General features: G+C 40.4%; 1 protein-coding gene across 2 annotated transcripts in view; it reads right to left on the bottom strand.

Annotated features, from left to right (window-relative positions):
- Window positions 1–2690: 2690 nt before the first annotated feature.
- The window catches only part of LOC111220290 (vesicle-fusing ATPase-like), a 28806-nt gene continuing 14224 nt past the window's right edge, over window positions 2691–17272 (bottom strand). Inside the window, exons 10-22 of one of the 2 annotated variants that reach the window (XM_022743327.1) lie at window positions 15910–16075; window positions 15652–15726; window positions 15196–15383; window positions 14052–14147; window positions 13681–13837; window positions 13342–13475; window positions 12805–12871; window positions 12612–12691; window positions 10746–10880; window positions 10387–10500; window positions 5762–5817; window positions 5496–5566; window positions 2691–3899 (exon numbers count right to left, since the gene is read on the bottom strand). In XM_022743327.1, the coding sequence (XP_022599048.1) occupies window positions 5536–5566; window positions 5762–5817; window positions 10387–10500; window positions 10746–10880; window positions 12612–12691; window positions 12805–12871; window positions 13342–13475; window positions 13681–13837; window positions 14052–14147; window positions 15196–15383; window positions 15652–15726; window positions 15910–16075 (1299 nt within the window). In that variant the 3' untranslated portion in view covers window positions 2691–3899; window positions 5496–5535. Of the gene's footprint in view, window positions 3900–5495; window positions 5567–5761; window positions 5818–8974; window positions 9140–10386; window positions 10501–10745; window positions 10881–12611; window positions 12692–12804; window positions 12872–13341; window positions 13476–13680; window positions 13838–14051; window positions 14148–15195; window positions 15384–15651; window positions 15727–15909; window positions 16076–17272 lie in introns of those variants that run through there. The other variant, XM_022743326.1, reaches the window with a different exon arrangement.

Below are 17272 nucleotides of genomic sequence, written 5' to 3'. Positions count from 1 at the left end.
CCTTCCCCCTTGTCTTTATTTATTTCCCCCCTCCATGCCAACATAATGCTTGTGGCATGTACAGTAACACTTTTTACCTGTGAGATTAATGCAGTAAAAAAAAAAAACTTTCAGACTCTCTTTGCTTTTGAATAAAAAGCATTTTCTAACTAACACCTCACTTCTCCAGCCAGTCTGGCTGGTTTACCTATTGTTTTGTTTTTTTTTTGTTTTATAAAAACTAAACCAACCTCTACACCATCACTTAGTCATAAGTGATACTGAACACGTCGGCAGCCCCAGGAAACCATCACTTTGTAACTACTGAACTGAACTGAGAACAGCAGGCAGGCGCTGGAGGTGCCATAGTCCTGTCTTTTTTGTAAACTACTGAGCTGATGAAATCCTCAGTGTTGCTACTCCCTGCTGACTGACTCGACTGCACCAGTCAACCGGGAAGCCTGGAAGATATATGCTACAGCCTGATTTTATAGCCCTGCATTTCTGAAATATCACCAATGGGCTGGGACTGGAGGTATGCAGGAGGGGGCATGTGTGCGAGCCACATGCTCATTCCACTAACCACCCTACACATGTATATGTATGCACTATTCAGTTCCACATACAGCAATGCCAGGTGGTAAAAATTTAGAGCATTGTTTATGCGAGCAAATTTTTCTTCATTGCAACCTTGCAGTTCTTATGAATGACGACTTTGTTCCTGCATTCGGGCACGATCAACCTGTAAATTGCTCATGATTTCCACAAGTGTGATGCAACAACACAGTTATACATTATCCAGACTAAGGAGCGCTGTGGCGAAAACAACACCGAAAAACAAATTGTATGAGTGAGTAGAAGAAGATCATTTATGGCTGTTTCATTTATAAATTTATGCATCAAACTTGAGTCAAGCTTTAGCATGCTTAATATTAATTCTGGTCTTATGAGCGAAGTGATTATCGGGAGATCTTTTGTATCTAACACTTCATGCATTCGTCAGGTCCATCTTAGAGACTTTAAGCAAAACTTTCTTTTATCACTGTAATAAATAAAAAAAAGAAAAAAGAAAAAGGGGGACATGTGACGACATGTGGAGACCAGAGTGCAGAGCAGATTCTCATTGGCTTTCACATCCTTTCCTTCTATCCTTCCTTTCTTCCCTCCTCCCTTCCTTCTCTCAATATTTTCCCCTCAGTTAGACAGCTTGAGGTTTTTAAGAAGCCTGATTTATGAACTTGCGTTCTTGTCAGTGCACAACAAAAACACTTCTGCCTTGCTGTTCTGGTTTTGGAGATATTGGAAGAACAATATAGTGAACTGAAAATTGTGTTTTCAGAGGCATGGATGTCAGCCCAGTAGAGTTTGCGTGGGAGGAAATGGTTTTTAAAATCAATGAGCAAAATAGTTGTGATTTTTGAGTGGACAGAAAAAAAACTTCCAGTTCATGTAGAAAACATGACTGACATTAAGCTGAAGACGGTTGTGCAAGATCCGTGTGTGTGTGTATGATGGCTGCCAGTGACAAACAGAAGTGGATGGAAAAACGGATGGATGGATGGATGGATGGATGGATGGATGGATGGATGGCAGACTGGCTCTTCACAATGGTGGAACAAACTGTGAGAGGTTTCCACACAACATGTTCTGACAGTCCCACCTGCTTCCTATTAATTATATTCAACAACAAAAATACAAGTTACCCAGTAGTGTATAGGCGGTCCTCTCTTTGTGACATAGCTTAGCATTTGCGTCATCTTCTACACAGCCCTCCCTACCTGGGCCTACCTTTCTGTGTTCAGTCCCCTCCACCCCCCCCACCCCACCCCCCCGAAACCCCTACTTCCCCCGCTATATCCAAAGTTTTGTACAAATGTTTTAAAGTGAATAATTCCCTTTTTATTTTATAATCGTAAATGTTATGTTTTTATAAATATTATTTATTATACAATGTATATATCTGTATGACTGAGCTAAGATTATATATTTGAAGAACAAAACGGTCTTGTGCTTTTTTTTGCTTCTCAGCCAGAGGAACACACACATATTAATAACCTCACTTCATTGTAATTAATAGTATGATTAGATATCTGATCATTATATACATTAATCACTCCCCTAGTTCATAGTATCATATACTACACATGGACTTTGATTATGAACTTTCATTAAGAACTTAAGACTTTAAAGAACAAGTTTGGTTATTGTCAACAAATCCCATGAAAAGACCTAAATTACAATGATACATCTTACTCTTTAGTTTATTTTGACTCAGTCCTACAAGTTTCCTCCTGCTGCTGTAAATAGTCACTAATACACCAAATGTGTATTCATCCGCTGCTGAAAAATGTCCCCAAATAAATGCACTATTTCCTCCTGTTTGAGTATTTTTTGCTAAAAACTACAGTGCCCAGGTATTTTAGGAAATTACTATGAATTAAAACTTATCTATCGTATCTTTATTGACAGACTAATGCTTTGTTAGTTTTGGTCTTTGGCTTTTCATGGGATTTGTGGCAGTAATTAAATTATTTCTTAGCATGAACATGGAATATTATTGAAGAATTTGCTATTAACTTTAAATATACAGCAGTTACATTTTGAAAGATATGCTAGTTATTATGTATGATGAGATGATCCAGATCAGGTGACACAATTACATCATAATCATAATCTTCAAAGGCATACAAGTACACAAATGCAATGGTCACGGCTATTAATCCACCATTTTTATTTCATTTCACTTATATATTTAAAAAAAGGAAAAAAAAAAGACCACATGCTGCAGCAACACAATTTCCATTTGCAGCACGTTCATGAGGGAGGAAGGAACTGATACTCAAACAACATTTCTGCCTCTTTGGTTTACATTCACGGAGGAGTGGATGAAGAAATCGGCATCCAGTGGATGACTTCCTCTTCAGCCGATCAGACGTGCTGCAGTAGCTACTTGGTAAATGGCTGACAGTGTTGTACAATTATTGCTCAACATAAGATGCTGTGGAGGTTAACCGCAAAATGTCTTAGTTGGCTCATTTCATTACATAAAATTCTCATAATTATGAAATTATGCTAGGTCATAATTATACTTTTTTATGATTACAACATGTCATGACGATGAGAAAAACACTTGATAATGAAAACAACTTCTAGATTTTTTTCACAGTTTTCATAGAGACTGCGGATTTTTCTTTCTGGGTTTAATTGGACAATGTTTTAACTAAATCAACATCTTAAGTCTCAGACATTCCTCTGTGGATATTATATTGTACATCGCAACTGCAAACCGCTGTAGAAAGTGACACGTCTTTCAAACATCATGAGCTCCGGCTCTGAGGTAACTTCCCTTTAAAACGTTTGGTGGTCATTGATTTCATAATTAATTTCAGAAATTACAGAGTTTCCTGTTAGTACTAGAATTAATTTATTCATAAAATAAAAAAAGGTCAGACATAAGCAAGTACACATTATGATAAGAACACAGTGAGATCTTTAAGTCCTGTTCTGGAATGATCAGATTATAAATGTGTGCATACAAATAAGGGCTTTATAAACACACAGTATTATAATTAGTCTTTGTGCATGCACGTCTACTTGCCATGTGTCTTTCGCCTCGACTCTTTCATATATAAAATCACAATGGAGTGCTAGGGGCATCGCATGGAGATAACAGCACTAGTCTTTAGGAAATGCAATATACACCAGATACAACAAACACCGCTTGTTTCTCTTATTTTACATGTTCACACAGTGCTGAAGAGGAAGAGGCTGCCTGGTTGGTTGCTTCTGCAGAAAGCTGCAGTGCAGAGAGAAGCGCACAGAGCTTCGGGGATGGGAAGGAAGGATGCAGAGAGAGATGGAAACTTGTCTCTCGCTCGCTTCCTCCTGCCAGCCTCTTTCAGGCTTCCGTTCCTCAGCAACTGAGTGAAGAGAGACAAATAAAAGTGATAAGAGACAGGCAGGCAAAGGAGACATGCTGCCACAAGAGAGCACCTGTCTAGTCGACCTATTTTTAGGCACGCTGTGTGCTAACTATACCATAAGTCTCTGAGGCTGTGATGAGAAAAAAAGCTCTCGCTGCAAGTTGAAAAGTTGTTCCAAGTTTTTGTTCATCACCCTGAGGGGTATTTCACAGAGCGGGATTAGCAAGTTAGCCTGATAACTTTAAAAGGAAAAATATCTTCTGAAACTTTGCCCTTTATTGGCCATGATCAACACACAAGAAGCAAGAAGAATCATATTAATGACAATTTACTGAGATTGCCACTGACGGAGCTTGTAGCTATTGCTTTATGTGATTATAGTGTCCACACGAGATGCTGAGGAAAATACAATGTCACTATGGACATACATACACTTATAACCTTCAGGGTAGCTGATTTGTGCACAGTTAAGCATGCATACTCCTAAAATACTTCCACTGCAGATTATGTATAGCCATAGATATCCAGAATAACAAGATAGTTAGGAATAGTTTGACAGCATCTCTAAAGTTCAAAAATTAATATGATATATCTTGTTTGTTTAATTTGTACAAAAACCATCAATTTTCCATTTACAGGGGCCAGACTATTTCTTAGCCAGGAGCAGTTTTGTCCTGGGGTCTTGTAATTTATATAATTATGTAATATAATTTGCTAACGTACTTGCTGTCCACATACGACAGTGGTATGAATCTTTTCATTGAATGTTTAGCAAGAAAGCAAATAAATGTGTTTCTCAAAGGGGTAAAAATAATTCATTTAAAGGAGCCATTTGAAAGTAACATTAGCATTAACAGCTGTTTACTTACCAATCTTGCCAAGAGCTTCAGCCATTGTTGCATTTACAATAAAAGAGGTTATAATATGTCCTCTGAGCATAGCTATTTCTTCAGGGCAGATTGGACACTACAGTGACTCGGTATTGGAAAGTGACGACAGGCTGGTTAGCATGCTAACTTCAGTAGAAGAATTGAAGTGACAGAAACAGGAGAAAAACAAGAAGGGTGATTTTCACCACTCAATGCTGAACTGGCAATGTTTCTTCTAGACTGGTAAGTAAACAGCTGTTAATGTTAATGTTGGCTATGTAGCAATAGCAAAACGTACAATAGCTCCTTTAAAGCAATTTGTCAATTAACATTACAAGTGACATTTGTGACTTTTGTGGCAAAAATAAAATGATTTGATGTAAAAAAATAAAAAGAAAAAAAAAAAAAAAAGAAAAAGAAAAAAAGAAGACAAACAAGTTGATTCACTCACATGGCAACGTGAGTGTGAAAATATCCACTAAAACCCAAAGGCGTGGCTCATTTTAGCTGTGACTTCTATTCTTACTGACTAAACACATTTCAATGAGACTCCCATTCTGTCAACCTTCATTATTCTTTTTTTCACAATCTGTATAACATCAATTTGTTGCAAAAAATTGTACTTTGAGGGCATAAATTACTGGAGTGAACTCACAGTTTACACATATCTACATCAAGTCCCCTCACCCCCACCAGGAAATGGTGAGGCTGATGCAGGCCTTACCACTGAAGGATGCCTCTTTTTCACTGTGGCTCCGCTGAGTCTAGATTGCCTCAAACTTATTAGAACCCAGTCTGCAGGGACAGAAAAAGACAAAATGTCTATTATTAATCACACTTGATACAATGATTGCAATTTAAACATTTAGTGATTCTGACTAGGTTTTTCCTTTCTTTGCTACACAAGTGACAGATGTGTACATGGTGTGAGTGTTCAGTGTCACTGATGATCCCGTTTTACCCAAAGGAGTAAAAAAAAATTATACTTACGCTCCTTCATCCTTCAATAGACTCAGGAACTTGCTAACTCTGTAGTCAGGATCCATCTAAAACACAGACACATAACTTCTTAGTGCTAACATGCATACAGTGAAATAACCATACATTTCCTAACAGGTCTTATTTCCATTTGGAACAAACACTGGTTTAATTTAAAATTCAGAAGCAAGGTGTTGAAACATCAGAGCCCTTTGAAAAAGTGGCAGGTCCCGGAGTTCATGCTTCAGTTTGAACAAACAGGAGGAGGGGAGAGGAAGTAAAATTAATGGCAACCCATGCAGTAACTTACACTTGGCCTGGAATTGCCTGTAGCTACTAGAATTAAGACATGAGAGCAGTCAGAAACACTGGAATGAGAAGAAAAAAGATGAAGAGAAAACTAGAGACCGACTATGAATGTGTACGTGTGTAGCTGTGCGGCTGTTTGCAGCATGTCTCGGCAAACACAGGTTCATACTTCTTCAGGCTCGGGATGGGGTGTGTGTGTGTGTGTGTGTGTGTGTGTGTGTGTGTGTGTGTGTGTGTGTGGGGTGGGGGTGGGGGTGTGTAGAGCATGGCTGTATTTGTGCATACCACAGCAATTACACAGCATCCAGCCTCAACAAACAGGCCGTACACATCATCAACATACCACAGACACACAGTCAGGAGGAGAAATTAACACCAGCCAGCAGTCAGATTTAGGTCAATTTCCACTGCTGCTTGCTGCAAGCGCTACCTGTTCCGTCAAGTAACAAGACGTTACTTGGAAGCCGATGGAGCTGACTTTTGAGATGGACTAGCCACTGAGGGCTGCTAACTCCAAACAAATTCCTGTCTCGGGAGCACTGAAAGAGAAGCTGCTGTGAATCAAAGGATCTCTGGATCAAGCAGCTCCAACAGCACAGTAGGAACATAGTTAGGCTCAGGCCTGAGGTAAGCTTTACCTTAAAAAAAAAAAGAGAAAAAAAAAAAAAAAAAAGTCTTTTGGATCTCAAGTCATATCCGTCAAGTCAAGCTTTACAAGAGCAATTCAACAATGTTTTACTACACTTCCATGAAGTTGGGGGATTAGCAAAATCAGCAAAATCCTGACTTTTAGGCCACGTTCACACCGAAAACAGCCCTGCTTTAGACAGTGCTGGGGAGTTGCATTTGCGGGGGCATGTTGTTTCATATACCGGCGAGACAATAAAATCTGATCCGGGAAGTCCACTTGGAGGAATTGATTTATGTGTTTAAAATCTTATTAGAGGCCAAACCACAGTACAGTGGTTTGTAATACTCACAGACAGATTTTTACAACGTCACATAAGACATTCTACAACTAAAAGCCTGGACACATTAAAAACCATAACATTTTGCAACCGGCTCAGTTCACTTCAGTGGAATCACTGCGATCATTGGATTAGCTCAGCAAATTCATCTTAGGGCTCAAGTTCAAGTTCAAGTTCCGTGAACTCTGACACAAATTCACACAGTACAATTTGACACACAGTACAACTACAGCAATCTGTCTGGACAGTGCAGGGAATGAAGAGCTGGATATCATCGAACAAATACCATTGTCTCCTGTTAACCTGAGCTAACTGTGAGCTAACATCCTGCTAACAGACAGTTAAGAGAGCAACTTTGATGACTGCTAGCACTGTTCCCAGCTTGCTAGTGGGTTAGCCATTAGCTTGTCAGGTACATTAGTTCACCCTGCGAGTAGTACCTGCACATGCACCGATTCATTCACTCTACCACTTTCTGGTGAGATTGGACCTTAAATATTTTTGCAGACTGAGTGGGAATCCCCTGGCTATTAAATAACTTTTACATGTAAAACTGGTGAACTGCCCCTTTAAGTCCAAACCTGACTGATGTCACAGTAAGAAGGGATTTAACTCCACATTCATGTCTATGTGGAACAGGGCACGCAAACCTCCTCAATGTCAAGCCAGTTTGAGAGAGAGAGATATGGCTTGTTAATATTCTTGTTCTATAAATGCATTGTGATTATACAAGCAGCAGAGAGGAATGGATGCTGCTTTGCTGCAGTGAACGCAAGGACAGTTTGTGATAGAAAATGTTTGAAAGAAACAAAACTATAATTTACGGCTTTGTGGACTGTTGTTGTTGTTGCCCCCGAGCCATGCTGGCTCCTATGTTTCATGATGGTTTATGTTTACAACTCTACCCACGCTATTTCCTGTCCTCCATGCTCTACAATGGCAGTAAATTTTGGCCTCTAATCATAATATACTAATAACAAACTAAAACCTACAGTATCTTTGTATCTGAATGAAATCAAACCCAGGCAATCCACCCCAATCTGACCAAAAAAGAAACCTTGACCTTGCTGACGAAGGTTGAGGTCTTCACAGATAGTATTGTGGTTCAGTTGCCACCTCTGGAGTCATGTGTTCCTACACTGGCACTAAACTGAATTCCACCAGGGTTTTTCTTTCCTGTCTTGTTAGTGAAGCAAACTAGCAAAATGCTAGCCACAACCTCGCTGCGTGGGCCTTTATAGGCGAGTAATGGAGAATAATGTTTTCAATAAGCTGCACTGTATGTCTTGGTAAAGCTGAACAAATGTAAAACATGACAGCTTTCAAGAAAAAGGAAATCATTACCTGATGGAAAGTCAGTGAAATCACAACCAGGAATACTGAATCTCAGAAAATGACGTGTGATCATCGCCACTTCTTACAAACTGATTATCCTGGTGTTTTGACAGGGTCAGGGCCCCTAGAAGAATTTTATTTAATTTGGGTACAAGGCGAACAGAAGTAACTAAACCAATTTCAATAATGACTCTTACAAAATGCACAAAAACACAGGCCAAACCACAAATCCCCCTAAAGGCAACTTTAAAAAGGTGAGTAGACTTAATACCTACTGTACTTATCTCTATACACATGACTGGTGTGTTGAAAGGAAGCCAAGAATCTGCTAAGAGTTGGTGGTCTATGTTTTCATTTTTGTTTCCATAGTTGGATGAATTTAATGCATGCTATTTTTTTTTTTAACTTGGCCCATCTGTTGGACCATAGGATGACTGATCTAAATTGTAGGTAAACCAAAACCATGGAGTGTGTATGATTGTTCTTATGAGTAGCTTCCCTGTGATTCAGAACACATGAATGTAACTTGGAAAGCCACGCAGAACATGGTTTCATAACCATGAATGCGTTGGATCGCGACTGTTTTGGAGAATGGTTTGTGAACTAGAAATGTACTGGATCCTTCTGCTCAACAAATCATCAGCAAAGCCACACAGTTTTTCATTCCAGCTGATAGATGACAGTTTTCTGTGCCTGAGAGACAGATTCTGTTGACTGTTGAGAATGCCGGCCAGATGTCGAGGAAGAGGAGGGACATGCTGCTCAAGCTCAGACCACACTATTAGAAAAACAATAATACAGAGACTGAGCCAATCTGAAATGTGTGTTTCGAATAAAAAATGTGATGAGTGAGTTATTGAAAAGACAAGACTGCCTCTCTCTTCACAACTTACCTGCTCCAAAAAGCCACTTGACCTTTCTATCATCTAAACCCACAAATGCACATGGAGTTGACTCTGCGTTAGATTTATCATAAGAACATTTTATAGCCTATAAAAATGTGAATTTTTCACTTAGGCACAGAGGTGCTTTGAACCAAATGCTAATATCATGCTCACAATGACACTGTTACCACGCTGATGTTTAGCAAGAATAATGTTTACGACATTCACCATATTAATTTAGTGTACATGCACTAAGATGCACTAAGCTCATTAGCACAAAATAAAATACAGCTGAGGGTGATGGGGATGTCAGTAGTTTTCTGGGATTTAGTCATAAACCATAGACTGTAAATAAAAATGGATGTAGCCTCTGTGATGTCACCCACATGTTTCTGAAGAGTAGATTTGAAGCTCAGAGTGAGCTGCTCAACCATCGTCATCTTGGCAGTGCCTGACTCCAACTAACTCCCAGCTAATCCCAAAAATGGGCAAAGAGGTGGGGGCGTGTGTGGAGCTGAGGCTTTGGTGCATGCCAAGAATACGCTCACCCACCTGCCCCTTAAAGCGGCCACACACAGAATTATGCAGAACTTTAAGTCTTAATAAAATTTAAATGGATAAGTTATATAAAAATTCATCCCCCGTACATTTGTCATGAAGGAGGAAATTAGCTATAGGGACCAGGCTGTACCATGCTGTAAACATGTTTATTTTCTGCTGTAACATGGGAGTCTATGGGAAGTGACTTGCTTTTGGAGCTCAAGTGGCCATTCGAGGAACAGCAGTTTTTGTCACTTCCATGTTTACTTCATTTTTCAGCCTTGGAGGTCGCAGCTTGTCATAAACCAAAGTACTGGATCACCAAAGTGATTCCAATTCACCCTGAGTGGGACATGAATGTCTGCACCAAATTTCACAGTAATCTGTCCAATAGCTGTCACAGCATTTTACTCAAAACCACAAATGTCAACCTTATGGTGGAAGAGGAAAAGTCAGGGGATTACTAAATCCATTAGGCTCAACCTTTTCATCAGTTTCATGACAATTTGTCCAATAGTTGTTGAGACATTTTAGTCTTGATGAGAGTGGTGGGCTGAGTGAATGGCGGCTCCAAAAAACGCAATTGCAAAGACTCTCTCACCTGTACAGCCATTTCAATCAGCATGAGCAACTTTTTTATGCCGATCCACACTCTTTGGTCCTTCACAGCTTTCGCTATGGTGGCCCGCTCTTTCTCCTGGAAACTGCCAAGCAGCTGTGAGGACAAAGACAGGGAAAGTGCACTCAGCATGGGATTTAAATCATTAAATTTGTTATTTAAATTGAGAAATGAGTTGAGAAATTGTAAATAAAAATTCCACACTATAATACTTAGAAAGTCAGCAGAGCAAGAACTGAAGTACATTGCATTCACGGTACATATTTGTAGGTGTGTGTGTGTGCTTCTGGTTTGGTGTGCACGTGTGTGTGTGTGTGTGTGTGTGTGTGTTTGCCTGTTACCTCCAGGGCCTCGACCAGCTGGTCTCCCCTTGAGATGTTGGGAATGTGGATGGTGGTGCTGAAAGCATCCAACATCTCCATTTCCCTGAGGACGTCTTTACGACTCGTGGTGCCAATGATCAGCAGCTTACGACCCTGAAAGAGGAGCAGACATGAGCAGAGAGTTACATTTGTTAATTCAACCAATCGTTCATTTTATTCAGCTGTTTTTCTCAAGGGTCAATGTAAGCTGGACTCCATCCCACCATAGTTATGTTATTTATTATTACAAGTATCTGGCAAACATGGACTTCTTGTTGCAGTGGTGAAATAATTCAGAACACAACTACTTCAATATAACATTACAATATAAACAAGGAATATTGTTTCCCAATCATAACTCTAGACAATGAAGAGTCTGGTTCAGTTTGTGATTTATCCATTTGATTATTAACAGGGAAGGAAGAAGAGAGGAGATACAGGGGTAGACACAATGACTCCAATCGTGACTGCAAATTATAAATAATTAAATCCTACATTGCCATTTCAACATAGTCCATATGAATTTGCCTTGGGGAGCTCACATTGAACAGAACAAGAACTTGGGAAAATAACAGAACTACAGTGAAGACCTACCAACAAGGTGGAAAAGGATGGAGCAAAACAGACATGGTCAAACCTTTGTGTATCCAAAAAAACTATTTTTTTGAGAAGTTGCCAGAACCATCGAGCAGCTATAGTGTCAACACTTAGAACATCCTGTCATAAAAATAAGAGCCCTGAACTGACGAAGCAAACAGAATTGGACCATGCTGTTTTAGGTTTATACATCTCAACCTTTAAAAATTGGGAGGAATTTAAAATATACCAGGTGAGAACAATCCTGTAAAGTCACGTGTCCCTTTTTCCATAGTCCAGTGGTGCAAATTTCATCAGGGGGTGTTACTCTTAGTCTATTTTTAAGTAGTCCGCACCACTTTGTCTAAATGTTTCCTGTCGTGAGCTTAAGTGTTACCATTACACAGTTATTGTAAAGGTGAGGGTGCTGTTTATGTAATGTGTTATGGATATAAATGTGAGTTAAATGTGATCAGTTTTTATTAAAGTCACAGTGAACCAGATCACAGAGAAAAGAAGGGAGAAGAGGAAAGAGGAGGTATGAGGGGAGAACAACACAAGAGAAAACAACAGAAGACAACAGGAGAGAAGACAAACATGAGCAGAGAAGAATGAAGAGAAGCTAAAGAATTGTAGCTCCACTAAGCCGATGAGCTGGACCAGGAGAAGAAGACGAAGGAAGAGAGGCAGAGGAGTGGCGAGTAGACTGGGGGATTATGGCTGCTGGCTGCCCCCCCATGGCGTGGGGGGTTGTGATGCTGCATGCAGATGAGGTGCCACACAGGCGGTGGTGCTGCCAGGTCCTGGCTCTCTCACAGAGCCCATTCTCCTCCGTGTCCCCCTGGCCTCCCCTGGCCCCAGGCACCCCGCTGGGCCCAGCGCTTTACAACCCCAGAGGAGCACTGCAGCCAGGCATTCAACACCAGGCCCCGCGCCACTTCTCATGCACATGCAGCCATATAGTGGGCTATACTCTCATTCACAAACCCATCAACAACAGACACACACAAACTACAAGCAAAGAAACTATGAGAAATGGGTCTCTACCACCACCATTCACTCTGAGCACAACAGGCCTGGACCAAAACAGTGGCTAATAACCATACACTCACACAGTCACTCACACATGCCAGTCGCAGCCAAAGACCTCCAACAATTCCTCACAAGACTGGCATCCATAAGATCTGCTGCCCTCTCTCTGCCACCTCAGGACTAGCAAGGCCACAGTGAGCATGCTGCAAATAAATTCCACAACAAAGTGCTTATTACCTTTGGAGGAGCTTTCTTCAGCAGCACCAGCAAGGCTTGTAACACCAGGTTGGAGAAACGAGGGCCGATCGGGACATAGTCTGACAACACAGATCATTTTATATTAACAGTTTTCTTATTTCACGTTAATTTCCATCTGGTTAAAAACATAACTTGAAATGCTTCTTTTAGTTTTTGAAAACTGGGATCTTACCCAACAAGCGTTCAATGTCATCCACAACCACACAGCTCAGCTGGGATTTGTAGGCATCTTCAAATATCTATCACAGAAAAAAAAAAAAGTGCAGTCAGGTTGGGATCACAGCAAAACAGTTGATTTTATGCATAATCAGAAAGCACTAAAAAAATAATCTTCTTGTTATGGTATTAGTAAACGCCTGCTGGTTTGGATTTCAAAATGGTGTCTGTAAATGTTTTCCACATTTCTTGAGTCACTTTGAGTTCTTCAAGGTCCAAGTTCAATTTAATTTCCACATGTGTCATATTAAACCAGTCAGGCAATAAATCTGTTAAGTGGAGATTATTCTGAACAGCATCCACAAGATGAGAAACAACAGCATAGCTTGAACTACCTTGCATCTGAACTGGAGACACATTTTCCACACGTTACGTACTCTCAACGACCCCTGGACTTTTCTAGACCTGGAAATGAATCTTTTCTCTCCGTTTTAAGACTTTTAGGACAAACATATTAAATACTTTAACAAAACTGTCAAGAAGTGATTGTTACCTTTTTGATGGCTTGGCATTTGGCGATCTCGGAGTGTCCGATCATCTTGTCGGGGGAGCAGATCTTGATAAAGGGGAACTGGGAGTCTTCGGAAATCTTAGCTGCCAGCGCTGTTTTACCACTGTTAGGTGGGCCTGAGGGAGATGAATAACCACAGATCAGTTGTTTGTAATAATGAAAATTATTTGGCCAAACTATCCTTCAGATATACTGCAGTTGCTATTTTAGGGCTTTTGTATAGTGTTTTTTTAAAATTCATTTATTGTTGTGTATTGACTGAGGCCGTTTGGCCTCGAGTTGCATGAAGTTAGTGTGTGTGAGTGGATGTGTGTGTTCTACCTTCCAGGAGCACAGAGACGAGCGGTGTGCGGTCGCTATTCTTGGTCTGCTGCACCAGCAGCTCCCCGTCCTCCAACACCGCCGACACCGGGTCGCCCCACCGGATGATACCGTTCATGATGTAGCTGGCGTAGTCCTCCTGGTTGGTACCAAATGCCTGGAGGAGAGGAAAATTTACCATAAATATGTTTCCGTTCCTGTTTCCTGTCTGTATTCTTGCATCACCTGCATGAGAGCTTTCTGTGAATCAGCATAAGCTGAATTCAAAATATAAATGAATTATAAAATATTGTATATTATTCTGGCTAAAGGATCGACTTTTGAATAGAATAGAAGTTGAGAGGAAGAGAGAGAGATGTGGAGCAACTTACAGGTTTGATGTCGTTATTCAGCGAGGCCATGAAGTCAAGTCTGCTGACCTGCAGCCTCTCTGCCGTCTCAATGTTCACCTCCACTGTGTTGCTGGCCTACAACACATGAATATATGTATATATATATATATATATATATATATATATATATAGTATATAAACACAAACACAAAATATGGCACAACAGACAGCAAATAATGAGTTACTTTCATTACTGGATGAACTCCATGCCCCCAATGGTCAAATCCAGTGCATGAGGTATTGCACATTTAGATAGCACAATGTGTCAGGAGACAATGTGCTCCCTCAGAGCAGAAAGGTCATACAGAGAGAAGGAGGGAGGGAAGAGTAAGTGCTTAGAGGAGTGAAGAGAAACGTCACAGCCATCAGACATGTGTAAAGCCCTTGTCTGTTATTTATCATCACCCTAGAATATCTGCTGCTCTGCGTGTGCGTGTGTGTGTGTGTGTGTGTGTGTGTGTGTGTGTGTGTGTGTGTGTGTGTGTGGGGGGCACTTAACAGATGAGAACTCCACCTTATCTACGTGTCCCACTGAGTTGTGTAGATTTGAGCCTATGCACCTGATAAAACACTTAAAGTAAGGGTGCACACATGCACATACACACACCGGGTTCTGGACCCAGTCCTTCGTCACCTGGGTGGTTCGTTAAACTGGCACTATACATAGTAATACACTATGCCCAGCAGGTGTGTGGCCTGCAGCTTAAACAAGCAGTTCACAATAGTGTCAAAGATTATCATTCATTTTCTTTTGGATTTTTTCTCATTTGACTTAGTCCAGTTGTGGGTTCATGTAATTTGATTATAAGCACTAACAGCAGTAATAATTCATCAAAAACTGAAATACAACACATTCACTGTTTCTACCCTTTGAAATGTATTTGTTGCTGCTTTCTGAGCTTTATACCACTGCAAAGGAAACATCTTTGTGTCTTGCTCAGAACAAGCCATGAAGAGGACGACGGCTAAGAGCTTATGAGGGGTGAATGACTAATCAGAAAAAGCAGACAGAGTAATCATCAATGAAAACCCTAACTCATACAATTCCTCTTCTCCAGTCACAAGGAGTAAATAAGGACACATTAATAAATACAGAGTATAAATGTCCCTCGAGGATTCTGACCTTAATGTGTCTGTTCATAGCAGTGGACTGAGCAGCCCTGACTAGACCCTCCAGTTCGGCACCACTGTAGTTCTTCGTCTCCACGGCCAGCTCCTTAATTTCCACGTCGCTGGAGAGCAGGTTGTACTGACGCATCTTTGCTGTGTGGATGTGTAGGATCTGAATGCGACCCTTCTCATCAGGTAACCCTGACAGAAGAAAAAGGAAAATACAGGATTTAAAACTCTTATTTTTATGTTTCTCAAATCTATTGTCAACTGGTCTTAAGTTGCTATAATTATACTTTGATATGTATGAAAGAGGGGAGAATATAATGCATTTATTTTGCCTGTCTGGATTTAGGTTTTGTGAAAATTTCTATTGTTTAACCTTTAAAAAAAACAAATGAAAGAAACTGCATATTACAATAACACATTTACAGTACCAGAGTAACTAAATGTGCTTTTCACTTCTCACCAATCTCCATCTTCACCTCCAGTCTTCCCGGCCTCAACAAGGCCTCATCTATCAGGTCTGGCCTGTTGGTCATACCTGAGGGAGGGGCAGATGGACAGATAGTGGAAAGGAACGAAAGCAGAGGGAAAAAAAAGATGAATGAGAGAGATGAGATAGAGAGCAGATGTTCAGGGATGACATGGGAGAGACTGGGAGTGTTGTGTGTGTGTGTGTGTGTGTGTGTGTGTGTGTGTGTGTGTGTGTGTGCAGTCTGAGCACCTATGACCAGGATGTTGTTGAGCTGCTCCACTCCATCAATCTTAGACAGCAGTTGGTTGACCACGGTGTCGTGGACTCCCGTGCTGCCTGCCATGCTGCCACGCTGCTTACAGATTGCATCAATCTCATCGAAGATGATGATGTGAAGGCCGCTGTTGGCACCGAGCTGTTGAGCAGAGAGAGAAGGATAAAAATCATACTGTATAAATGTCATAGCTTCTGCATGTCTTATACCATATGCTTACAGTAACACTGAGGTCCTGAAGCCAGTTTCTTCACTTGGTACTGTAGGTGTACAACTTATTTACTTAAAAGCACAATTTTAACATTTACATTTTTATGCTATTGATTTCACATCCAGAATATGTGTTTTTCCAGAGTATTAAAAACTCACTGGTGGATCAATTAAAGAACTTTTCTATCCCTTTAATCCTGCAGGGTCACACCCATCTTCATAATTAAGAGAGGGCACAGAACTGAAACACCGTTGTGCTGCTCCTATGAATAAATTATTCTCTGAAAGAAGACATTTTATTTTGACATTCTTAGAAGATCTGAGAATTTACTGGCTGCAGCATCCCGGCATGTTGTTGTTTCATTTGAGTCGAAGTGACATGAGATAAGTGAAACGTTTAGGGCCTCAGACGTTACTCATGGTTATTAAATCATGATTTAATCATTCATTTTAAAACTAGAGAACTCCTGTATTCACACACCATGTGAACATTTGAAAACGTGTTGAAACTTCTCCTGGTTCTCACCTTCTTGTTTTAACGTGGCACTATTTTACAAGTTTAGCTATCATACACATGCAAGACAGAGAAGCAAGAGGTGAAGCTAAAAGCTAAAAAAAAAACATGCACAACAGCATTTCTGAAACCACGTCCTCACAAAAGCTGATCTGCATTTCTTACATTTTAATGACGCTGTTTGGTCCCTGGGGCATGACATGTACAAATGTAATGTTATATATGACATGTATAACATATATATGACATATTCAACTAGCACATTGTAAGGAAAAAATAAATATTGACCTTCAAAGTATTTGTCAGGCAGGGGGATAAAAGATCCCACCACCACTGTTACCGTAAGAAATTCAATGTGACACATCAAATCAAAATAACGTTGTCATCAGTTATTTTCTGTGTGAAAACTGAAAAGAAGCTGCCAATGTTTTTTCATACTGACTTGAGAATCAGAATTAACCCTCACCAGAGAGACAGATGGAAAAAGTGAGAGAGCAACAGGGTGGGGGGTTATCCCTCCATCTACAGACCTGTCAGTCCCTCAGACGTAGCATTTAAAGCAGGTGTGGAGCTGTGTGTGTGTGTGTGTGTGTGTGTGTGTGTGTGTGTGTGTA

The sequence above is a fragment of the Seriola dumerili genome, unplaced genomic scaffold, assembly GCF_002260705.1.
Source record: "Seriola dumerili isolate Sdu_G_001 unplaced genomic scaffold, Sdu_1.0 BDQW01000068.1, whole genome shotgun sequence".
NCBI lineage: Eukaryota > Metazoa > Chordata > Actinopteri > Carangiformes > Carangidae > Seriola > Seriola dumerili.
This window is presented reverse-complemented; position numbering and strand designations above follow the sequence as displayed.